We start from the raw sequence: 26,021 nt of genomic DNA, 5'->3' as shown, positions 1-26,021 counted from the left end.
AATGTTTGTCCTTCTCCAATTGACTTATTTTAATTTTTTTTATTGGAGTTCAATTTGCCCACATATAGCATAACACCCAGTGCTCATCCCATCAAGTGCCCCAGAGGACTGTTATGAATTCTTTTTAAAAAATGTTTGGTAGATCCACTGAGGGGGACACTTGATGGGATCTACCAAACATTTTTAAAAAAGAATTCGTAACAGTCCTCCTCATACTCTTCCAAAAAATGAAGAGGAGGGAGCACTTCCAAACTCATACTATGAGGCTAGTATTACCCTGATACCAAAGCCACTACAAGGAAAGAAAATTACAGGCCAATATCCCTGATAAATATAGGGGCTCCTGGGTGGCTCAGTTGGTTGGGCAACTGACTCTTGATCTCGGGCTCAGATCATGATCTCAGGGTTGTGGGATCAAGCCCCTCATTGGTCTCTACACTCAGCAGAGAGTCTGGTAGAGATTCTCTCTCCCCCTCTCCCCCCGCCCCACATTCTCTCTCTAAAATAAATAAATCATTCCTTGGAAGGAAGGAAGGAATGGAGGGAGGGAGGGAGTTCAACATCACTAGTCATCAGGGAAATACAAATCAAAGCCACAAGGAGATATCACCTAGCCCAACAGAAACAGAATTCAGTTCTTCATTTGGGTTTGCAGACCAGAGAGTGGATATGGGAAGTAAACCTGGGATTTTAGTTGCCCAGGTGAGCACCAGGCCAGAACTGTAATGCAGTTCTGAAAAAAAGCAGCTTCAGTCACACTGAGCTGCATCATCACAGCGACATGCCTTGTGTGCCGAGCAGGTGCCACTGCAAGCCACCATGCCCAGTGCCTTGTGTACAGCCCTTGTTTAAGTTAACCCTTACAACCCCAATGTACAGATGGAGGAAGAAGTTCAGAGAGCTGAATAAACACACACACCATGCCGAGACCATGTGGCACCTCTGCCACACAGCCAGGATGCAACCCCAAGTCTGGGTCACCCCTTGGCCTGTTGAGGCTTCCACAGTACTGTCCAGTGGCCTTGGTAACCCCACACCAGCAGAGCTGCACTTAGTCCTCCAGGTCACTCTCACAGCCATGTCACACGAGAAACTCCAAAACTAGAACAAATCCACCTGGAGAAGGAGGGAGATGTGATGAAACCTAAATGCATGATCACACCTTACCAGATATCTGGGGGGGGGGGGGGGGCCTGTTCCTGCTCCTCACTCCCCACTTGCATCTGTCCATGTCCTTCCACGGGCCTCATCTCCCTGAGTCCAGCCCCACCAGCTGGGTGGCAGATGTCCGAATCCCCATTTTGCCCACTTTGAGGCACTGGTTTGCCTTCTCCCTGGCACGCCACTTTCAATCTGCCAACTCCGCTTTGTTCTTCAGACCTTAGCTCCCTCTGGGACAGCACCACCTTGGACTGGGGCCTAGGCTGAGCCCACTCTCAGCTACAGGGTGACTATCTGCTAGATGTCCTTCAAAAGACACTCCAATACCTTTCCTACTTGATGATGGAGGCTCTCATGCACCAACCATCAGGGAAGATTCCAAAATAAGCAGTTATTTTAAGGGCTCTACAAATATGAACTCTATTATCAAATTAATTTAACAAATCCAAAATACCATCAGCAATAGATACTTTCATAATGGGAATTTAAGGTTTTGTTCTCCAGATCTCTACCACTTTAATGCATGAAGGTCTGTACTCCAGAAGAGAACAAAGACTAGGAGCAACGGTGAGAGGCAGACTCACCTCAAAACTGATTTTTACACCTTATTCCCAAATATGATCAATGGGAGGCTCTATCTTTGGTTATTACTCTATGTCTTCTGAAATGAGGTTAACTCTACTCCTAAAAGATCCAAATCAGTAATGACCTGCAAACTAAGAATTCTAACACTGCCTGGCTGAAAAAGGGCAGGAAATCTGACCAGTTTGACAGAAAAGATCACCTCTCTGATTTTAGAGTGACTAAAATGATAACATATCAAGAAATCGTACATTTGTGGAACTGTTTGTTCCCTACAATCAAATCAATGAAATACCACTTTATCTGGTGGCATGCACCCATCTCTTTAGGATGCAGCTTGGTAGAGAAAATGCCTTCCTGTGGACCACCAACTATGAGGTAATGCTATATCCAGCCCCAGAAGGTGCCTTTCTTTGGTCTATGCTCTGTATCTCTCAAGAGCTTGGTCTCCTCTAAAGTACACCATTAAAGGCAAATGAAACAGACCCCGCTGCCCAGTGTTATTGGACATTGCTCTGTTTAGAGGACAGGCCAGCAGTCTGCCAAGCCTTCTCAAGAAGCCATACATGGGATGATTCTCCTCTCCCTTCCCATCCAAATGCTGCTTTAATGGACAATAAAGAGAAAGATTAAAAATAAACTGAAAGCAGGAGCTGGAGATGTTAGGAGGGTATAAAAACTGAGTTTCATTCTCTGCAAGTGGAACTACACCCCAATCTGTTTATTCGTGAGTCCCATAGTAAGGATTAGAAATGACCTTCAGAATGAGAGCGAAGGGTAGGAGAAGGCAGACTTCAGTATCTTTTGGATGCAGCTGTGGATTTCATTAGGTTTCTTCTGGAGCTTTCATTTTTATTTCACAACTTTGCCCTGTGGTTAGATCTGACCCTGTTGAGCCAGTCTTTGGTTTATATGCTGCTGCTTCTGTTTCTAGGAGTTGAAAATGGCCTTCAGGATGATCAAAAAGCTTCCTTCAATCCTATGTTACAAAAGGAGCAAGGAACCATATTCTGACATTTACCGTGTTTACTGCGTACCACAAGGGAGGATTTTTAAATTTTTGATATACAATTCGCCACACACCTAAGTAAGCTCAGAACTGCCCAAATGCTAAATGCTCCTAACATCACCATCCACTTCTGAATCATGGTGGAAAGCTTTACCTTGTATCAAGCCAGCATCTGTTAATGGAACTTAAATTTATTGCTCTTTTGTTCTTGACCCAAGTGCTTTGTCTGTATCTTTCAAACTTTCAGAGTTTTGCTCCTCTCCTTCAGTCCTTCATGGTTTTCAGATCCTTCAGCCAACTGCCCACATGACTCTGCTCATGCCCCAATTTGTCTATGTCCCTTTAAAATGGGATCCAGGAACTGGGTTGTGGGCAAAGAAGGTCTTTATCATTTTACCACTGTCCAGACCTCAAGCACATTAGCTCTTCTCTCTATGCCATCCTCGTGACCAATTAGCACAAGGGCAGGCTGCAGCTGTTCAGTAAGCATTAATTGGTGGTGATAAAATGTTGTGGCAGAGAAATGTCTGACAAATGTGTTCAGCAAGTCCATGACCCTACAACCAAGTTTACAAAACTGTAGTTTGGAGTAACTTCATAGTGAATTTTAATTAAAGCCTACATAGATAGTTTAAACAGCAGAGCTTCTTGGACCTCACTGCCCATACAGATGGGGAATCTGACCAGAGATTTTGCATTTGGAAGGGAATGATTTAAAATCCAGAGGTTTGTGCTATCATGGATTATCTCGAACCATCTATATTGGTTCAGAGATGACAGTCTGACAAACCCCTTTCCAACTCCATGTTCCAAGTACCTGAATTAACACTCGAGATATCATTTGAGCTTTTTTTTTCTTTTTCTCACATTTTCTATGTTTTCATTTGAAGTAGACAACTGGGTCAGATTAGACAGAATTTATTATAAAGGTCACAGATAGAGTTTCAGCATTACAAAAGTGCCAAATAAAGATGTCTCCTCTACAGTTAGGCAAGAAATATTTCAAGAGAAGATAACTGTGCTTGTATAAGCATCAAAATATTATATATATTATATAATTGTATATAATATGTAGTAATATTTATGTAACTATTAACATCATATGATGTCTAAAAATTACCACTACAGTTGTGCCACTAACAGATTAAAATTAACTAAGAAATTCTTTGGCAGAATGTGGTTCCTTCTTCACATAATTATGAGGATATTGGTTGATATACAGACAACCATGAGGATACTGGATGGATATACAGACAACCATTCAGCTCTTGGAAAAGGGGCATTTGTATGTTCCAACACGCTGAGACTTTTCTCCACCTCCCAAAGGTGGATAAATCAGAGATGGCAGCCATACTCGGTCTCAGTCATTTGCCCATTTTTCCATAACTGGATTACCTTCCCATGTATGCTCCCCTTTCCTCCATCTCATGTCCAAGTAAAATGTCATCAGCAAAAAATTACCACTGATAGGCTCTCACCACAGAATCAGAGATCTGTGTAGGCCACTCAGGGACGGCCTCTTGCAAGAGGGTTAGAGTGGGGTCAGACACATTGTATTTCTATAAACAAAATCACTAAGCAAAAACACAGCAGGATCTGTTTAATAATAAAGTGGTTTGTTGAGGTCTAGGATTTTATTATTTCTTTTTAGAAAAATGACAAAATTTACAAGATGCAAAGGTCTTACACAATACATTATCACTGATGTTTGTTCTCTTTACACCTTAACACGGGGCCTGGCTTAGCCAGTACTGGGAAGAACATGGATGCAGTTGAGACCCATCATGGACACATGTGAAAGGAGGACTCAGTGTCAAGTGATGTTGGGCCAGCCTGTTTCAAAAGAGAGCCAAGAAATCATAGGAACCAGCAGAGTCTTTTCATGGGGAAAGCATGGGTGTATGCCCTGCTGCCATGTGCATGAGGTGCACTCCCCCATACCTCCAACACCCGCTTTCTCTATTAGACCACAGCAACAACAGAAAATGGTAATGTTCCTTTGGTGGTGGTGTTTTGTTTTATTCTTTTTTGTTTTTGCAGGGCTACTCAGGTTCCCAATTTCTTATTCTGTCTTCCTTTTCATGACTCAGTTCCAAATTCTTAAAGCAGTGCAGGTACTTAGCATCTTTCATGAATTTTTCAGGATCCAGTTCCGCCCAATGATAATGCACTAAAAAGAACAAAGATAAGACACATTACCAGAAAAGGTCCCAAAATTTGCCTTCAAATCCTATGTAAAAAAATAAAACCAAGCATAAAAATTTTAAAAAAACAAACAGCTGACGCTACCCTTTTAGTTCACACAATGACAGCAGCATGACAATGTTTCACTTCACTATGAATAATCTGCCATGTTGTCATGTATAAACCCAAACACCGTCCTCACCAAAATCTCCAATTTATTAGAACTTTATTCTTAGAGCTCAAAAAGACACTACGTATCTGGGAATTAACTCACTTCTAAATGGCCTTTGGATCAAAGAGAAATTGGAAAATATTTTAAAGCGAATGTAAATGAAAAGACAACATATCACCATCTGTGATATGCACCTAAGGCACTACTTACAGGGAAATTCATAGCATTCAAAGGTTACATTAGAAAAGAAGAAAGCTGTCACGTCAATAATCTGAACTTCTATATTAAGAAACTAAAAGAATAAAAGAGTAAAACCCAAAGCATGCAGAAGACAAAAAATAAAGACTAGAACAGAAACTAATGAAATTTCAAACAGAAACAAAAAATAAATGGGAAGATCAATAAATTTGATAAACCTCCTGCCAGACTTATCAAGAAAAAAGAAGACATATGTTACGAGTATCAGGAATCAAAGAGCTAACATTGGTACATTTTATAGACATTAAAAGGATATGTACAAGCAACTTTATTCCCACAAATTAGACAACACAGATGAAATGGGACAAATTCCTTGAAAAAAGATACAAAAGTCTCATTTCCAAATCCTTTTAATCATGAAGGAGGCAGGGGGGAACCTAAATGAACCATAGGGACAGGGAATAAACTAAACACTTGATTTTGAGACATTTTTAACACTGCTCAAAGGATGGTAGGTTCTTCAGTATAAAATCTCCAAGTATCTCAAGTCTCCTTCTGTAATTCTGAGGCTACCACAAAAACCAGCTAGTCTTGCCAAGATTTATGAGGCAGGCAATTGTCATCCAAGAATTTAACTAAGCCCCAAACTTAACACAGCAGTTTCTACTTCCTCAGATCTAAATTCTAATTGTGTGAACTTCAATAAAAGCAAAAGATTCTGATGATAGTGGGTTGCACAGTGATACCACATCTGTGAATATGCTTCTGGATGCACTCGGCATGGATCACATTCTTAGGAAAGGGTCACATTATGAGCAGATGCCTCAACAGAATTAACAGCCTTCCATTCCTGCACCCAGCTTGATATGGAGGCCTATGGGCCCATCCCAGAAAGGCTAATTATAACAGGAGCTATGTTCTTCAGTTCTATATGGATCCACACAAGAGACTAAAATTTTCCCCAAGGCCTACCCTCATGCTCTAAAACCCACCAGTCACAGTCCTGCACTACTTCCTAAGAAATATCTCAAAGACCACAAGGGGATAGGAATTATACAACATCATTCCTGGGGACCATATTACTTCCACTTTTAAGCCAGGAAAAGCAATCCATATGCTCCTATATTTTAATCAAGATGTTAACCCAAACCTAGGCATCTGGGGTGTACTAATGTCTCTTTCCTCATCTGCAATACTAATAACTAAAATCCTGAAATTGGATCTCACATTGACCTTTGGGGAACTTCATCTTCTTGGTGCAGATTAAAACCTTTGTTTTTGAATTTAAGATGAGTTTTGGGATCCAGCTTTAATATATTATTCTTTTACATTTACTTCAAATAAATATTCTACATGTGTTCAAGCTTTGAGATAATAAATTTATGCTTCAATGTCTGATGTACAGATGGAAATGATAAGGTTTACTGCAGAAGAATAAATGACCTGGAAAATGTTAACAATATTCCATTAGATGATAAAAGCAGTGACATTATATATACAGTCTGTCTTTAACTATGTAAAATTTGAGAAAAAGATATAGAATTATCTGATTAGAGAAAATGTTATAAAAGCATTAAGTTAATAATGATTATCTTTATGAAATGGCAGGTGACTTTTACTTTCTTTGAGCATTATGGCATTTTATAAAACTTTCTGTGATGAATGAGCATTAATTCTGTAATACAAAATGGCTTTCAAAAGAAATTTTATGAGAAAGACAATTTAGAAATCACAATTCCCTACCAGAGAATCACAGAACTAGAAACCTGAGAGGTTTCATCCTAGGGGTTCTCAAAGTTTACAGTAAACCACTCAGGCCTAGAGATTTCATAAAGCACTTAACCTGAAGGGTTTAAACTACAAATTTCTTTAAAATTAGCTGTTCTAATACTGGGATACCTCATAGGCACATCTCATCACACTATCAACATTAATAACATGAGCTCCCAAACTGCATGCAAGACCCTTCTGGCCAACGGTAGACACTGTTGCACCTGAAAGCTACTGCCCCACCAAGGTACATGGATTGGTCAAATAGATGCTGCTTTTTATTTCCAATCTCACTTTAACAAATATTCCTTCTCATTTTCTTAAACATTACCATGGAAAAACCCAGGGGCCAGGTTACTGGCTGGCAGGTGGGAGTGGCTGGAGATCATAACATTCCCAAGGCTAGAAGCCTGAAAGGGGAGATGGGAGGGAGCTATCTATGAGGTCCACTTGCCAGATCACAAGCACTGAGCAGAAGTTATTTGCAAGCTGACAAACACATGATTCTGCACAAAAGAGTGATAACATTTAGAAATCCTAAAGGAAAGGTAACGTGCCTCCCTGTGAGAGCCGTTGAGAGGATGGCATGTACTTCCAAGTGCATTCTTCTGATGTCTCCGTGAGGCAGGTGAGCTATCTGAGGGCAGAAGGAGGCACTTGACATGCAGTGGTAAGTGCCTGAGTTAACTTAGCACCACAATTTCATAGCCTTATGGAAAGAAGCTTCTGGAGTGGTTCTCGTTTACTGCCTACAAACATCAGGGGCAGTGGGGAACAGTACAGCATCAGAAGAAAGGAATTCCTCAATAGCCTGTTGAAGTCTCTCTGAGATGCTGATTTCCAGCTGATCTACTACTGGCTTCAGGCCATTAGAGCAACCACAAGATGTAAGTGCTTAAGATACATAGACCACAGACCTGCTCTCCAAACCACTGTCAAAAGAACCCAACTTTTATATATTTATTTCAGGCCACAGCTAGGAATCTAATCTGAGTTCACTTACCTAGAAAAGAAAGGCTGTTCTATAAGAAGACACGAGTCTCTGAGAAGTCCACATTATCAGAGAAGGATTCACCCTGACTTAGCACTTAAGATTCCAGTGAGCCCTCCACTGAACTGTCAAAGTGAAGAATCTCTGCCTTTATTCAAGAGCTGATGGTCTTAACTTGGTGATAAGAACATGGGGACAGTGATTCAATTTCCTGATTAAGACAGAAAAGCTTAGGGATCCCTGGGAGGCTCAGTCAGTTAAGTATCTGCCTTCAGCTCAGGTCATGATCTCAGGGTCCTGGGATGGGGTCCTGTGTCAGGCTTCCTGCTCAGCGGGGAGTCCTCTTCTCCCTCCCCCTAATCTTGTGCTCTCCCCTTCTCAAATACATAAATAAAATATTTTTGTTTGTTTAGCCTGTACACTATCTATTGCTCACATATATTTGTATGTATTTAATCAAGTCAGTCTTAGAGAACTTCAGAATCTTCACTTGTCCAACTGAACTCTGCAATGACAGGCTTATTCTATGTCAGCACCATTCAATATGGCAACCACTAGCCAGATGTAGCTACTGAGCACTTGAAACGTGGCTACTGTGACTAAGGAAATGAATTTTAATTTTTAATTTTAATTAATTTATGCTTAAATATACACCCAAAGGTACCATCTACTGTATTAGATGGCATACTTCTAGGTTATCTGTAAGCTTGGTTCACTACTTCAGCTATAGACAGAATCTTCTTGCCAATTTATTTTCTAATAAATGAAACTAAGGTGGAAGCCTAGGCACATAGAAAATCCAACCCTACTGCTGATAAGCTATCATAACATGACTACTATGTATCAGTGAGAAAGCGGTTCAGCCTCCTGCATAACAGGCCAGAACAGCACCTAGGTGTGGGAACAGTAACCTCCTCCAGGTTAGAAAAGAGAAAATGGAGCAAAAAACATTTTTTGAAGAAACACTGCTTAAAATTTCCCAAATGTATTGAAAGACAAACATTTACAGGTTCAAGAAACTCAGAAGGCCCAAGGCAGTCATCAGAGTGAAACTCAGATGTGATACAGATGTTGAAATTATCAGACAAGGGAAAATAACCATGATTAATATGTTAAGGGCTCTAATAGGTAAAAGAGACAATACATAAGAACAGATTGGTAATACAGCAGAGAGATGGGAACTCCAAGAAAGAATAAAGAGGAAATACTAGAAATAAAAAAAACAAAAACAAAAAACACCATAACAGAATGAAAGAACACCTCTGATGGGCTCACCTACTGAACACAGCCAAAGGAAGAATCAGTGGACCTGAAAATTAGTCAATACAGACTTCCAAATTGAAATGCAAAGAGAGAAAAGAATTAAGGGGAAAGGGATGTGAAGCAATTGAAAAAGGTACAACATATACATAATTGGAATACCAGGAAGAGAGAACAGAGCAGAAGTATTTAAAGAAATAATGGCCAAGAATGTTCCAATCTAGAGAGAGAGCGAGAAAGAGAAAGAGAGAATCGTGAAAGAAGCTGAAGTGGGGGAGGAAAGAAGGAAGGGTAAGAATGGGGGATAGCTATGAACCCACCTTACCCACAGAGGAACACTGCAAGAACTTCTCAGAGGAAACTATTCAAGCAAGAGAATGGAAAAAAAATATTTAAACTACTGAAGGAAAAAGCCACCCATCTAAAATTCTGTACTAGTGGGATTATCCTCCAAAAGTGAGCGAAATAAAGACTTCCTTAGATCTGTACTGCAAGAAATGCTGAAAGAAGTTTTTCAGTTTTTAGGCAGAAGAAATGTGATATAGGTCAGAAACTTGGATTTGTGGGGCACCTGGGTGGCTCAAATGGTTAAGCACCTGAATGTTTTTTAAAAAGATGACCTGAGCTAAGGCAGACACTTAACCGACAGAACCATCCAGGCACCCTAAGCATCTGCTCTTGATCTCAGCTCAGGTCTTGATCTCAGAGTCATGAGCTCAAGCCCTGTGTTGGGCTCCGTGCTCAGCAAGGAGTTTGCTTGAGGATTCTCTTTCTCTCCCTCTGCCCTCCTCCCATTTGCTCATGAGTGCTCTCTCTCTCAAATGAATGAATGAATGAATAAATAAATAAATAAAATCCTTTAAAAAAAAAAAAAAACGTGTATTGCAAATTCTAGGGCAACCACCAAAAAAACTTTAAGTTCAAAAAAATAAAAACAGTACCTTGGAGGCACAGTTTTATACATGAAGCACCAGCCTATGAACTGGGAATGAATGTTGACAGGGAGGCAAAATGAAAGCTGTGGAAATGAAAGAGATTCTACTGTCTACGTGTGTGTGTGTGTGTGTGGGGGGGTGGCAACAGTGAAAACATGACTATTTAATACACACACACACACACACACACACACACACACAACCGCTCTATCTCATTAGAAAGAAATGTGCTCAGCCAGGTATGTCTTATTATTCAGACAAAGGTCAAGTTGAAAAAGCAAACAGATGGCAGCTTCCAAAATGCTTTTTCCTTGCTTGGTTTCAAGTGTGTTGACATTTGAGAACAGAAATGTGGGGTGCTGCTCAGGAGCATGCTCCTCTCACACTCTAATGATGGCAGTGAAGTAAATACTCAAAAAAGGCAGTACTTGACCCTGCAATCAAAGGCAGAGAGCACATGGTCCTCGTGAGGGGCTGCCATGGCACCTTTGGCTGTGGCCAGAAAGGGGAAAGGGAGTCACAGCCTCAGAGGAAAACTTGAACCCTCCCAGCAAGGTGAGTGAGCCTGAAGGAATGAGACAGAGGACAAAAACAGAAGTGCATTTTAGTACTTCCATGTCCACTTGATAAAATAAGGAACATCTACAATGTGATAGAGAAATGTCAGCACTCTGGGAGTTCCCTCTGAAGGTTTCCGACTCATTTTCAAAGAAAACTATACCTAAGCTCATGGAGTTTCTCACTCCATTTTCTTTTGCTTTTCTTTTCTTTTCTTTCTCTTTCTTTCTTTCGTCTTTTCTTTCTCTCTCTTTCTTTTCTTTCTCTTTCTTTCACTCTCTTTCTTTTCTTTCTCTCCTTCCTTCCTTCCTTCCTTCCTTCCTTCCTTCCTTCCTTCCTTCCTTCCTTCCCTCCCTCCCTCTCTCTCTCTCTCTTCCTTCCTTTCCCTTTCTTTCTTTTTCTTTCTTTCTTTCTTTCTTTCTTTCTTTCTTTCTTTCTTTCTTTCTTTCTTTCTTTCTTTTCTTTCTTTCTTTCTTTCTTTCTTTTTCTTTCGCCTTGGAAACTCAAAGCTGCTCCCTTAGGTCCTGTGAGGCTCCCTAGGGCTCTTTCTCTTTGTAAAGAAAAGAAAATGAAAACTGTAGCTCCCCTCACTGAGGCAGGAGTAGGGCTGCTGTTTCTCTGTGCAGCACAGTCAATGCCAAGGTCACCTTCTGTGACTACTTAATTCAGCTTTTACAGACATCTGAATATCGGGTGGTGATTTTGTAGGTTTACTGAGAACGACAAATTTCAGTAAATGGGACAACAGAAAACCCAAATCCATAACTGGAGGACCAGCTGTCATTCACTCCTGGCCCCCTTTAGGGTCTTCAAATCTGAGAACATGTCTATAACCCAGAGGTGGGGGTACCCCAGCTCCTCCCTGGCCCTCATGTGGCTGTGGCTGTGGTGTCTCAGAGGGCCCCTCATGTCTGTCCATGCCTGAATGTCTGCACCAGCCACGGGGCCTCCACTAACATCTCTGATTTGAATTCCAACTGGACACTCACCTTAAAGTGCCAATAAGCAGATGATTTTCCTCATGTACTCCAAAACTCGAATAGTGCTCCATTAACATGCAAAGAAAATGTGGCTTCTGTGTTTTCATGGGCCCATCCAAACATCCTCACAAGCTCCCATCCCGCTGAGTGGCAGCACAGGCAATCTTGAACCCACAGTAATTCTGCACACCAGGGTGTGAGAAGAGTTGAGTCATAGAATGGCCCCTGTGCCCAGGGGGGCTGGTGTGGTGCTGCACCTGGTGCTGAGACCTGGACACACCACTGAGTAGCACCTGATAGCTTGGGGGCCAGAGCCCCCACCCCTGCCCTACCCTGCTTTCATTTCTGCTCTCACTAGCAATACAGACTCCTCACACCCCACCCATATGGAGTTTGTAGCTGAGATCTGCAGGGTCTCATAGTAGCAGTCCTATGAAGAGCTGAGGTCATGACCCTCCTGTCTTCCTGGATGCAACGGCCTTAGCCTCTGGGGCAGATTCACTTCACTCCTTCCACCAGGATGCAGGGTTGGCCCAGTTGACCCCCACACCTTTCTTCAACACCCCTCACCCCCCTCTACTGACTCCTGCTGCATCTTGTCTCCTAACCATGTCTTGCTTTCCCTTCTACTGCACTGCAGCAGCCTCACAGAGACCTCTAAGCCATCCTCCATAGTCTCCTGCCCGAATTCCCACCAGGGACCAGCACACAGGCCCCCAGGCCTCCAGCTTCCTGTCAACCCAACCACCAGCCAGAGGACTCAATCCTGGAGCCATAGCACCAAGCATGGCCTTCGGCTTCTCCTCTTCTACTCCTCTTCTCTCTTTCACTGCCCCTCCTACCCTGAAGCTCTCTTTCACCTTCCCTCCTGCTGGAAGATTCCAGCTACATCATTCCTGGTCATTCACCTTTCCCCCACCTCCTCCCCAGGGTCATAATGATGATAGGGCTGCAGTGCCCTTGATTTACAGGGAAAAGGAAAACAAATCTACTCTTTTCAAAACACTGTGCCCTTGAGTTTGCTTCCCCCACTATCATGTCCCTTCTCTGGCTAGGTTTTTGTTTGTGTGTTTGTTTGTTTTGACTCTTGAATAACACACAAGTTAGGGACACAAACCCCTACATAGTTGAAAATCTATAGAAGTTATGACTCCTCAAAAACTTAACTACTACTAACAGCTTACTGCTGACCAAAGCCTTACTGATGACATAAACAACACATTTTCTGTATGTTATATGTATTATGCAGTGTTCCTACAGGAAAATCAGTGAGCGAAAAGGCAATGTTATTACGAAAATCATGAGGAGAAAATACATTCACAGTCCTGTCCTATATTTACTGGCACCAGAAGTTTTCATCTGTTCACAAGACAAATTATCTGTCAGTACCTACGTCATCATCCCACATGACCCAAAATACTATACGCATTATCCATATTACTAACATCACACACCAAAAATGAAAAGATAGTGTGAAAAAGAAATTTGTATTTACAGGTGTAATGTGTTGATAATAAGAAGCAGCAATAGGATTGCTTTATGGCAGCCTAGCCTATTCACTAATGAATGAATCATTGTAAAATTTTTCTGGCATACGGTATTACAGTCATACTCATGATACACTACTGTAAACACTGTTAACATTGTTTTTAAAACCACTGGACGGGATGAGCACTGGGTGTTATTCTATATGTTGGCAAATTGAACACCAATAAAAAATAAATTTATTATTAAAAAAAAAAAACACTCATGATGATAGGCCAATAGGCACTCTCTCCAATTTTAAGACAAAGAGGCATATTGTATGGTGATTCTTTGAAAGCAAACTTATAAAACAGTAAGAGAACAAAGGCGTTATCAATTTTATATTAGCATCATGCACCTTATGCCTATGTAAGTATAGGCTCTCCATTTCCATGGGAGTCTTGCACACGATGTTGTACATGATGGCTATATAGGCAATAATGATGATGACACAAACCGTCTCACGCAGTTCTTGCCATACAGTTACTAGGTTTCCACATGAGGACACGCACATACACAGCCCATAGGCTGACTAACTGTTATGGAACAATGATTATTTATTATTCAGTGAGTAGAAGTGGATCATCATAAAGGTCTCCATCCTCGCCATCTTCATGTGATGTAGGTGGAGGAGGAAGAGGAGAGGCTGCTCTTGCTGTCCTGGAGTGGCAGAGCAGAGGTGGAGAAGGTGGAAGGGGAGGCAGAAGAAGCAGGCACACTCGGAGTAACTTTAGGGGAATACCAAATAGCATAATTTCCGACATTTTTGCATTTTCTTTTCTCTAAAAATGTTATCATGTGGCACCTGTCCTCCTTCCACCTCTGCTTTAGTTTCAGCATCCACATCATAAAAGAAGTCTAAAGCAGTCAGGAAGTTGGATGCCTGGCTGGCTCAGTGGTAGGGCATCTGCCTTCTGCCCAGGGAGTGATCCTGGAGTCCCAGGATCGAGTCGAGTCCCGCATCAGGCTCCCTGCATGGAGCCTGCTTCTCCCTCTGCCTATGTCTCTGCCTCTCTCTCTCTGTGTCTCTCATGAATAAATAAATAAAATCTTAAAAAATAAATAAATAAAGCAGTCAGGAAGAATTAGAACCCTCTGCCAGACTAATAATTTGTTTTCTGGCACTGCTGCTCCTAGGTCTTCTTCCTCACCATCTCACACTGGTTCAGAAACACTCATCTCCCTCAAGTCATCTTCTGTTAATTCCTCTGTGGTGCTTATTAGCATTTGAATTTCTCCAAGATACATATCATGAAACCCATCACCTCTCAACTTGCCTCCTTTTTAACCAGATCCACCATCTCTTTCATGATTTCCTTGATTTGCTCTGTTGTACATCCTAAGAAGTCATGTACAACATCTGGACACAGTTTTCTCCAGCAGGGATTTATTGTTTCAGGCGTGATGGCTTTCACAGCATTTTCTATAATAACAGTGGCATCTTCAGTGGAGTAATGCTTCCAGACCTTCTTGATGTTCTATAGGCATTCTCTTCCATAGTATGGACAATGTTTTCCATACAGTCTTGGGTGTGATGAGCCTTCAAAGTCTGCATGACCCCCTAATCTAGAGCTGAATCAGAGACTATGTGTTTGGAGACCACAACCCACTTTGACAACTTCAGTGTTGAACTCACACAATTCTGTAGCCAGGGGCATTGTCCAATATCAAAAGAACTTTTAAAAGGTAGTCCCTTCCTGGCAAGGTATATCCTGACTTGAGGAACAAAGCACCAATGGAACCAATCCAGGAAAAGGGTTCTCATTGTCCAGGCCTTCTTGTTATGCAACCAAAAAGATAACAGCTGGTGTTTATCTTTTCCCTTCAAAGCTGGGGGTGTGGGGGGTGGGACTGGTGCGGGGAGGTTTAGCAGCTTTAGGGGCAGCCCTGATCATAAACCCAACTGCATTTGCACAAAATAACAATTAGCCTCTCCCTTCCTGTTTTGAATCCTGATGTTTGCTTCTTTTCCTTACTAATAAATGTCCTTTGGGACATTTTCTTCCAGAATAGGGTACTTTGCCTGCATTAAAAACCTGTTCAGACATCCTTTCTCCTCAATGGTGTCTGGGAACTTGTTTGCTGCTTCTTGGTCAGAAAAGCTACTTCTCCTGTTACCCTGACATTTGTAAAGCCAAACCTCTTTCTAAAATTATCAAACCATCCTTTGCTGGCATTCAATTTTCCAGTGTTGGAGCCTTCACTTTCCTTTTGCATTGAGCTGTTGCATGATTTCACCTTTTCTCAAATCATCTAAAGAGTCTATAGGTATGCCTTTCTTATAGCAATCCCGCACCCACATAAAAGCTGCATTTCCAATATGAGAGAAAAAGCGCAACATTTCTGTGCCTGCTGGCATAACTGCAGCAATGCCTTCCTGAATTTCCTTTCCTTTTTTTTTTAACAACATCCCTGACGCTGGATTCATTCATCCTGAGATGGTGGGCACTGCAGTTTCAGACCTTACTCTATAGTATGCATCAAGCAATTCAACTTTTTCTTGTGGTGTCATGACTTTTCTCTGCTTCCTAGGAGCACTTCGAGCACCACTAGTGGCACCCTGGATGGATCCCACGGTGTTATTCAAGGTTTAGGATATTGCACTCAACATTATGAAAAGTATACAAGAACTGCGAGGGATCACTTTTTACTACTACAATCCACAATTTACTGCAGAGACAAACTGCTCAAGTGGAAATGATTACTGTCACATGACATTTTAAACGGATACTCATGACACATGAGTTCAATGCCAATAGCAACAGGAGGTAGCTAGGAAATGATTATGGTGGTATACAGCATGTGCTATAATTAATTTTATGCAGTTATGATTTAATACTGCATTTTCACATTTGTTTACATTTCTCTCCACTGTCAATGGTGTCATATATAGTCTGTTAAGTATTTCTGTACGTTTTGATAAATTTTAACTTTTTATAATAGATTTATGTGTATTTTATGGTAGCAACAGATAAAATAGACTGTATTTACCTATATTTAATGCATTCATGACATGCCTTTTTCTTAATTTTTTTATGTTTCTAGGCTATGGGGTTTGCCTGTGGGCTTTTTCAAATTGTTGCAAATCTCTGAAAAATCTTCCAATATATTTACTGAAAAATCCATGATGAGGGGACCCATAGAGTTCAAACCCATGCTGTACAAGGGTCAACTATAGCATAATTTACTCCAAGATCTATACTACCCAATCTGCAATACCTTGAGAATAAATATGATTACAAGTTTTTAACTTTTCCACTGATTTTAGAAAAGCAAAAAATAAATACCTACAAGTCCATGAAAAATTTTGCCTCTTAAATTTTGGGAGATGTGGAAAAGAAATGCCCACTTTCACTTCTTCCACTTTTTATTGTGTGCAGTTTTCTATTGTGAACATGTCTTCCAGGATGTTCTGTGATACACAGTTACTGTCTCTTCCTCTACGCATGGGGCTTTTGGGTGTTTTTCTTGCCCCCACAGAAATGGCAAAATCACTTCCAAACTGCCCACAAGCATAGGATAATAATGCCCAGGATACCTTTCTACTGGAATCATTCTGAGGCCAAAATCTAACACAAACAGAAAACTATGTTTTACATGATATAAAAAGCAGAATTCAAAATCATTCAATAAAGAAAACAAAGAAAGACTCAAAGTACTGAATAGAAACAGTTACATCAAAAACCAAGACATTAAATTTATAAAATATATTAGCACGTTGACAATATAATCAAGAAAGAAGTCAACTATGTGGCATAAGAATTTTTTAAAGCCATTTTGAAAATTCAAGGCACGTTTGAATTTGTGTGTATTGGTGTGTGTGTTTATGTTCTTAAGCTGGGTTTGGCTACTAGGAAATAAATGATTATATATTTATTCTTTTTTTATTCATTGAGCTTATCATAGGAGTCTGAAAATTCAATTTTTTAAAATTTATTGTAAGGTCCTAAAACTCACTGGGAAGAAGCTCTTATTATTTATAATCTAAAAACTAAAAGGAAAACACACGGTGCTGTGTTAGAGTAGGGCCAAGAGGTAAAACACCCTGTAGGCTGGACGGCTACCCTCAGTCCAGGGAGTAGAAATAGAAAATGTGGGGTCTGGATTTTGCTTCTGAACCAAGAAACCACCCACTATAATGCATGTCATTCTCTGGCCATCAGATTAGCCAGTCCTTCATCCCTCTTCCAGGGGCAGGAGTGGGTGCCAGGGCATTCTCTCCAACACAATCCCTAGGAGGCAGGGAAGGCTTAACAAGAAGTGCCATAGAAACATGGGGAGAGTCCTCTTCTACCTGCCCCTCCCACTCCAGCCTGCTGGGACAGTCACCAAGGTATTATGACTTTACCTGCCTTCTTTTCACAAAATTACTGGCGAAGGGGATGAATTTTACTTTTAGTTAATAAAGAAAAACCAAGGAGCAAAAATTATGTAACTTACCCATAGAAATCATCAGGATGGAAATAAGAAGTCAATGAGTTTCTGAGCTATTGCTGGACCCACTTAATGAGCACAACTATAAAATTCACTGAAAGAGCCACTGTGTGCACTGTCTTTGTATAACACAGTTCATCCTTCAGATTCAGGGTTTCTGTTCAGACTGTAAGTCAGAAGCACCAGCAATATTTGTGATGACAAAACTGACCACTGATATGAGCAAATCATCACAAAGTTTTGAAGGGGTGGGAATGGAAGTTTTATTTGATGCAAATGCCACATAAAATGTTACTGTGTATTCGTGAGTATTTAACATTATTTAGATACCACGTAGCACTTTTCAGAAGACTCTCCCTAACTCATACCAACTGTTTCAGTTCATGAATAAAAACCCATGTCTTTAGATCCAGACCAAGAAAAAGGCGCAGGAAGGGCTTGTGACTGTAACAAATGAGGCTGAGTGTGAAAAAACCTGCCTCTGATTCCTGCTTCACACTCACCTGAGTGTGAGAAAAATCAACCAAGACCTGTGGCCACTCCCCGTAGATACAGGGTAGGAAAGAGAATGATTAGAGAAGTCAAGGGAACATTACTGGATTTATTACCCAGTGCCTCCCTCCCCTTAAAACTACCAGTGAGTTAACAATGTAATCTTTCTGGGCTCTCTATTCTGTTGCTTTGGTCTGTTTGTACTTGCAAGCCAGTTACACAGCACCCAGTTATCACTGTTGACTCTGTAGTACAGAGCTCAGTGCCTGGGAATATGCATCCTAAAGGTCATTTCACAGATGGCCTAAAGAGAAGGCCAAAAACCATCTGAGGAGTGTTCTCCTCTCTCACCACTCCACATCTCCAGGATGAACCCAGATGCTGACGTGGTATGAACCACAGACTATATATAAGCTGAAGGCTAAGGCTCCAACATGTATAGCCAGACCTCACTTCTCTCTTGATTTCTGCTATGTCTCCTAACTGGCCTATTGGCTCCAGCCTCACTCCCCACAGCTGCTAGTGTGATTCTCTCAAACTTCATACCTGATTATGTCACTTGTACATTTGAACCATTTCAGAGGTTCCCCGCCATCCCAGAATGAAATCCACATTTTCCAGCTGCACACTGGAGCCCTATAACCCAGAACTCTCCTACTTCTCTAATTTTATGGAAGCTCCCCAGATACCCGACCCCCACTCGTACCCAGGGCTTCAGCCATTCTTCTCCACCTCTGTTCCAAAACTCTGTCCTCGTCCCACACTCAACAGTGTTTGCATCTGCTCCTTTTAGATGAGACAGCTCCCACCCTCGCCCCTCATCTGCCCATTTCCATATGTCTTTTGAGGTCGGGTTCTGGGGTCCTGCCTTCTGTGGAGCTTCCCCAACTTCCCCCTCCACATTCCCACCACTTCCACAACAAACCACCCTGCTGTCTAATGATTTCTATGCTTCTCCCTGAACTTGTGAACTCTGACAAGTAAGAGGCTCTCAATAACGTGCCCACTGGGGGAATGAACGTGAGCAAAGGGCCATCAGATGGCCGGATCAAGCTTTAGGTGCCTCTGACCTTCAGGCAGGAAAATGGACTTAATGCTACAGTGAACTGAGATGCATTCCTGGGTGTGGAAGTGACAAGAATGAAGCCCTATCTTAGGAAAGGGAAACTAGGAGTGCACTTGGTACTAAGAAGGATGAACTGAAGGATGAAAGAACATGAGGCAGGCAGCTATGAAAGGAAGAGGCTGCAGGTGACTGTGGCCCCCACTGCAACTGCTGAGAGCAGGAGTGGAGAGGATGGAGCCATGGCAAGGAAGGGCCTGTGCAAGGCTCCTAGTCTGGATCGCACATCTACGAGCACTGTGGAAATGTTCATGGTAGCAGCAGTTGTCGACCAACATAGGTAAGTGAGGAAGGAGAACACCCCAGGTCCGTGGGTCTCTGCCCACACCTCCACTTTTCTCTTCATCCGGAAAAGCAGGAGATTTCAGGAAGCTATGGGTGAATGCTCATAAAATTATTTCTGCTGCAAAAGCCATTCTGTTCTCTATTTGTTACCATTTGCCCAAAATGTGAGAAGATGGGGCTATGCAAGGAGGGGAGGCTCCTACCTGAGTTTCATCCCTAAGTCTACGGTTCCCGTTCAGAAGACACGTCGCCCTCTGCCCCACTGCTGGCACTGCGGTCTTCTTTTCGGGGGGTGTTTCTTTCTTTGCTTGATTCAGAAGGCCCCTTGGCTCTGGTCTTTTCTTTCCTCTGCTGCTGTTTTTCAAGCTTTGACAACTGATTATAAAAAGTAAAAAGACTTGTTTTACAAATGTAAACATGTGCCTGCATATCCAAAACACCAATTACTTTACACCCAGCAACCACTGAAAATGCTTCTTTTTTTTTTTTTTTTTTTTTTTTTGGAAATGCTTCTGATAACCTGATATGCCACAGTGTTTCAGATATGCCAAATGGTCTGCAAAATGTTCGTCAGATAGGCACCTGAACTGTTAACACAGATTAGTCACACGTGTGATCTCTCCGGACTCTTCCCCACTCATAACTCATCTTGCCACAATGCTCTTTGAAAATGGTCAACCAACAGACTTCGTTGACAGGCTGAGAAGAACCTTATAAGTGAAAAAGCTTTTATTTATTTTTCCTCTGATGTCCCTATAGCTTTCTCTAACCAAGTTATTTTCCCACTGTTTTCTAAAGAGTGATCAACACACTCCTTTATTCGCTGGAGGTAAGAGAGAAGGCTCTGAATAAAAAGGACATTATGGACATTCAGAAATCGTCTCAATTTTGTTTTTTGAGGCTGAACTTACCCACATCCAAAACCCCAAAGTGCTCCTAGTAAGCCGCATGATGGCTACACAGGGATGCTGGCCATGGGGAGCCCTCTTAGACTTCTGGCATCCGACTCCAGAGGAACCTAGGTCCACTTTTCCCCTGGATATCTCCCCAACTTGTTCAAAGAAACCACAGACTAGACACAGTCGAAAGAAACAGATCATCTGACACTGAGCAACAGCAAGGCCACTCCAGAAAGGCCTGCTGAGAAATTTGTCAAAGCACATTGGCCAAGTTTGGGCCCACAGGATTTTTTTAGACCAAAAAAGCCATGTGTAACAAAACTCAAGAGACAGAAACACCCAGTTTCATCTGCCTCCCACATCAGGACTGCAAACATTTTATAGTTCACATGGAAAGAGGAAAACTTATTGAAGGGCTGGCTTCTCCCTGCCAGTCACTGTCCCATATCCAAGCACATGAAGAAAACACTCTAACCAATCTGCCAGGTCATCCCTTGATTATAGACAGACTTTGAACTGAACCTTTAGATAGATCAATAATCACCAGCTCTCAATTCAGTCCAGAAAACCAAATTTATTAATGGCTGACTTATTATCTTTCCCACTATTACCTGAAAAGCTATGCTAAACAGTGAGGTTGGTTAACACACTAATAATTAGAGTTTGTGAATGAAGACACCAATTCACCTTTGACCCATCAACTCTTCTCTCATATAACTCCCCTGGATAAATTCCCATTAATATGCACAGGAAATGACAGGAATGAGCACTGCACTATTGTTTGTATCCGCAAAAAAACAGAAACAACCTAAAAATCCACTGATAAAAGGACAGATAAATGTAATGTGGTATATAGTCAAATAAAGCAATACAGTAAAGCAGATCTACACATATCAAAATGGATCATGTTATACAAACCAAATTAAGTTTCAAAGAGCTCTATACGACAGGATTCCATTACACAAAACAGCACTAGACATTGCTAATGGGCTTATGCCAATATGGTATTGACTTGGAGAATACAAACCACCTTCAGTACAAAAGTTCTGAGGAGACAGAGAAGGGAACAGGATCAGAGTGGAATGACTATTATATGGGCTTCCACCATAACTATCAATTTTTACTTTTATAAAAACAACCAGATGGTGCCTGGATAGCTCAGCTGGTTGAGTATCTGCCTTCAGTTCAGGTTGTGATCCCAGGGTCCTGGGTTCAAGCCCCGCATCAGGCTCCCTGCTCTGCTTCTTCCTCTGTCTCTGCCTCCCTTTCTGCCTCTCATGAATAAATAAATTTTTAAAATTTTCAAAAAAACAAACACAACCAGATATAGAACAGGGTTGCTGACTAGCGCCAGTATGTTAACTGCTTACATTGGCATTTGGCCACTAATAATAAAATGCTTACACTGGGATGTAAACCAACACATAGCTTCATCAACAAAGTCTTGTGAAAGTATCAGCTACTGATACTTGGTGGCATTTTTCTCTGTACTATTCTGCCACGAGAGGAATTTCTTGCATCTAAGATGACAGTCTTCCATCCTCATTTCCCTTTTGGTGTCTCTATGAAACGATGAGGATAGTGCATGGGGGTCCTTCTGTCTTGCTCTATTTTTTTTCTTTTCACAAAATGATCTTGGATCGCACAATGTGAATGTTCTTAATATTACTGAACTGCAAACTTAAAAATGGCTCGGATGGGCAGCCCGGTGGCTTAGCGATTTAACGCCGCCTTCAGCACAGGGTGTGATCCTGGAGACCCGAGATCAAGTCCCACGCCGGGCTCCCTGCGTGGAGCCTGCTTCTCCCTCTGCCTGTGTCTCTGCCTCTCTCTCTCTCTCTCTCTCTCTCTCTCCCTCTCTCTCTTTCTCTGTGTCTCTCATGAATAAATAAATAAAATCTTTAAAAAAAATGGCTAGGATAATAAATTGCATGTGTATTTTACTGAAATTAAGAAAAACTTATTGGGATCCCTGGATGGCTCAGCGGTTTAGCGCCTGCCTTCAGCCCAGGGCGTGATCCTGGAGACCCGGGATCGAGTCCCGCATCGGGTTCCCTGCATGAAGCCTGCTTCTCCCTCTGCCTGTGTCTCTGCCTCTCTCTCTCTATGTCTATAATAAATAAATAAAATCTTTTAAAAAAAACTTATTGAGCTATATATACTTGTCATATATTATAGGAGTTTCAGGTGTACACGTAATGATTTGATATTTGTATATATTGCAAAGTGATCACCATGATGAGGTTAGCTAACAGCCATCAACAACAAAAAAAATTTGCTAATGATCTTAGTAAACAGAGCTGGCACTTCATGCTGGATACCAGCACCCCCCAATTTCTTTTTCATTTTTTTGTATTCCTAGTTCATGAAATCCAAACATCTGGAAATCAATGTTCTGCAGTGAACTGTGATATGCTGCCTTCAGCTGCCAGCAGCTTACGTTTACATCAGTGTCTGTGTATGTGTTTATACATGTATAATAAATATGTGTGTATCTATAGACAAATTATACACACACATATACACTAAAAAATCATGAACACATTCCAAGTTAGGCTTAACTAAGAAAATAATTTTTATTTTAAAAGGAGACCCTCTCCATTTTGTGTCGCCTCTTTAGAGGTAAATATATAAAATGTGAGTATCACCAGTGACTTAGCCAAACCAAGCCTCCCCCCAACTGCTAAGATTCAATCTCTCATGCAAAGACCTGTTTGTCAACCAACCTGTTCTTTACTTTCTACTCTTAAATGCTGCTGAGAAGCCAGACCCTGGGAGGGTGATGGGGAATAATTCCTAAATAAAGCAGGCTTCCTGGAGGCTCCTCCAGTGGCCACTGTGCCCATCTGATTCTGCACTCATTCAGAGGTGCCATCAACAGAACATGAAACTGTGGGAACACTGATCCGACCTTTCACCCCAACCCTGTCCCCTCCCACCATGGACCACACTTGTAAATCATGTGTGATAATTATTTAAGCCACAGGCATAGCCCGAGTTTCTGTGAAGGATGTAATACTGATTCTCTTATATTATTTATCTTAACACACCCCAACCACATATGGTTCCATGCCTCAAAGTTTTCTATGAGAACATTGTGAACTAACCTAATAAATTTAAGCCTTTTCTCAGAAAACTTGGAATCCAAGGCAGCCAAAACTTGGAATTTAAATCTCAAGGCAAGAAAGCAGTTGGATTTTTTTTTTTAAGGAAACAAATGAGAAAGAAAGAAAAAGAAGAAAAGAAATTGGTAATGCATATGGAATCGTGTAGAATGTCAACAACTTTCAAATTAACAGAAAGATGGATGTCAAGGGGAATGTAAACCACTATAGGTCCCATGAACATGTGATCTATAAACACTGAAATGGAGTACTTTTGGTTTTTCCTTTGTTTTCTTGGTTTTTAATTAACTGATGAGGGTGTCCATAATACAAAGGAAACACTATGCAGACTGTACAGGCTCTAGTGTCATAGGGAGAAATCCAGTCTTCCAAAAGCAGCTCTGGACACACAGACACTGCCAAGGGCCAGACAGCCATTCTACAGCCAGCCTGTACCTCTCATGGTGATTCTCAGAAAGTTCAGAGGGGACTAAAGCAGGGGGGATGGGACTATCTAGATCCCAAACTCCCCAAAGTCATGATTAAGTCCACTGAGAAAATAAAGGATTTTCTTTGTAATTAAGATGTCCATGCTCAAAATGCATAATGCAAGAATAAACTAGTTCAACATGGATACTACTTCAGGGCTTGCAAGCCTAAATGCCTTGAAGGACCAGGCAGATAGCAAACTGAGGGAAGCAACAAAGTACAGAACAGGGCATGGTGGAGACTGGAGCCACACTGGAGAGGACAAGCCCCACCTAAGGACATTCACATTTCTTCCTAAACATCTGGACAGATGTAATGTCAGTGGGACATATATGGGTCACCTGTCAGGAACCTTCCCCCTGTATGACCCTGATTGCTCTAAACAAGCCAGTAATGCTGTATTATCATCAGCATCCCACAGAGAAACCACTGTCATCTGCCAGCACTGCAGGTACAGTCATCTTTCCAGCTTCTTCTTCCCTCCCTGCTGACTTACTTGCTACTTCAGAAGTGCCCATGTCTGACCCTGCTATCACATGGGTCTGCAATAGAAATCATAGCCAACAGGATGTGAGGGAGCTGCAGGAGGCTGCAGAGCAAGGTTTCCCTCCCTAATAAACAGGTTTATCAGCCAGCCTTGTTCCCCGATAATTAATGTATTTGAGCCTTCTGACTTCCTCAACCATCAAGGCAGAAATGTACAGCAAACTGAGACCCTACAGCAGCTTGTTGCTAAACTACCAAGGAGCTGGACCCATGTTAGAACTAGTTACTCTTTAATTTAGCAGAGAGAGATGGCCTTGAGTTCCCTGCATATCTTCTAGCCATGAAGACAAGGGAAAAGAAGAATCACAGCCTGGCCTGCTGTATACTATGGGCAGAGTGGCAGGAGTTGCCAGTACCCCAGCTTCCTCTGCCACTGGATGGCTCGGGTCCCAGGATCCCTGGTATTGAGCCCTGCATTGCGCTCCCTGCTTCTCCCTCTCCTGCTCCTCTTGCTTGTGCTGTCAGATAAATAAACTTAAAAAAATAAAATAATAAAATTTTTTAAATGGGGATTATAATATTACCCTTCATACCTGCCAAGTGCTTAGAATAGGGCTTGGCTCATAGTAAGTGGAGGTTATCACCTATATATGTGGTTGACAGATCCAGGAAACCAGGGGGTCTGCTTGGTTTGCCTCTGTGTCCCTGGCACCTAGAATAGGGCGTGATTCATAGCTGGTGCTCAATGTAAGTCTTAAACAAAGTTCATAATTAAACAAGAGAAGGCATGTGGCTCCCTGAAAACAATGTGGAGTTTGGTGTCTACAGACCTAGAGTTTGGTCCCATCTTGGTCACTTGCATGCTGTGAAACCTTATGCAAGTTACATAACCTACTGAATACCCATGTTCTCATTTAGTTCAGTGCACATTTTATGAGATATTTTGCTTTCAGCTGCAAGAGCTGTAAATCTACCTGAGTATGGCTTAAACAGGAAGGAGCTGGAGGTCCTCCCCTACAGGCCAATGGACTCTAGCTCTGCCCTGTCACAGCTCTCCAGAGTTCTCTGTGTACCTCCAGACATCCCTTCCTCATTCTGAGAGCTGCCACCATTCCAAAACTCCCAAAGCAACAAGGGCCTAGAGTCAGTTCTCTCAAATCCCTGGCACTTATCCTCAGGAAAAGACCTCGTGTGGCCTGTCAACAGCAGTACAAGAGGCAGACTGGGGCAAGAGAGAGGAGTCTGGCCCCAGGCCCATCCACTAATACAAGGCAGACACACAGCAGGAGAGTCCAGCTGCCAGCATCAAGAAAACGCAGGCAGGACAGGGACCCTCAAGGCCCAGCCATTGAGCAGGGGGCAACCAAAGCAAGCAGTCAGTACAA

General features: G+C 41.9%; 1 protein-coding gene across 1 annotated transcript in view; it reads right to left on the bottom strand.

Moving 5' to 3' along the window:
* Positions 1-4,347: 4,347 nt before the first annotated feature.
* Positions 4,348-26,021, bottom strand: part of DTD1 (D-aminoacyl-tRNA deacylase 1) — a 179,067-nt gene continuing 157,393 nt past the window's right edge. The window contains exons 5-6 of the mRNA XM_041732343.1: positions 19,862-20,033; positions 4,348-4,922 (exon numbers count right to left, since the gene is read on the bottom strand). Of these exons, the coding sequence (XP_041588277.1) occupies positions 19,881-20,033 (153 nt within the window). The 3' untranslated portion in view covers positions 4,348-4,922; positions 19,862-19,880. The remainder of the gene's footprint in view (positions 4,923-19,861; positions 20,034-26,021) is intronic.

The sequence above is a fragment of the Vulpes lagopus genome, chromosome 18 (assembly GCF_018345385.1).
Source record: "Vulpes lagopus strain Blue_001 chromosome 18, ASM1834538v1, whole genome shotgun sequence".
Classification (NCBI taxonomy): Eukaryota; Metazoa; Chordata; class Mammalia; order Carnivora; family Canidae; genus Vulpes; species Vulpes lagopus.
The sequence above is the reverse complement of the archived record's forward strand: the minus strand, read 5'-3'. Positions and strand labels throughout refer to the sequence as shown.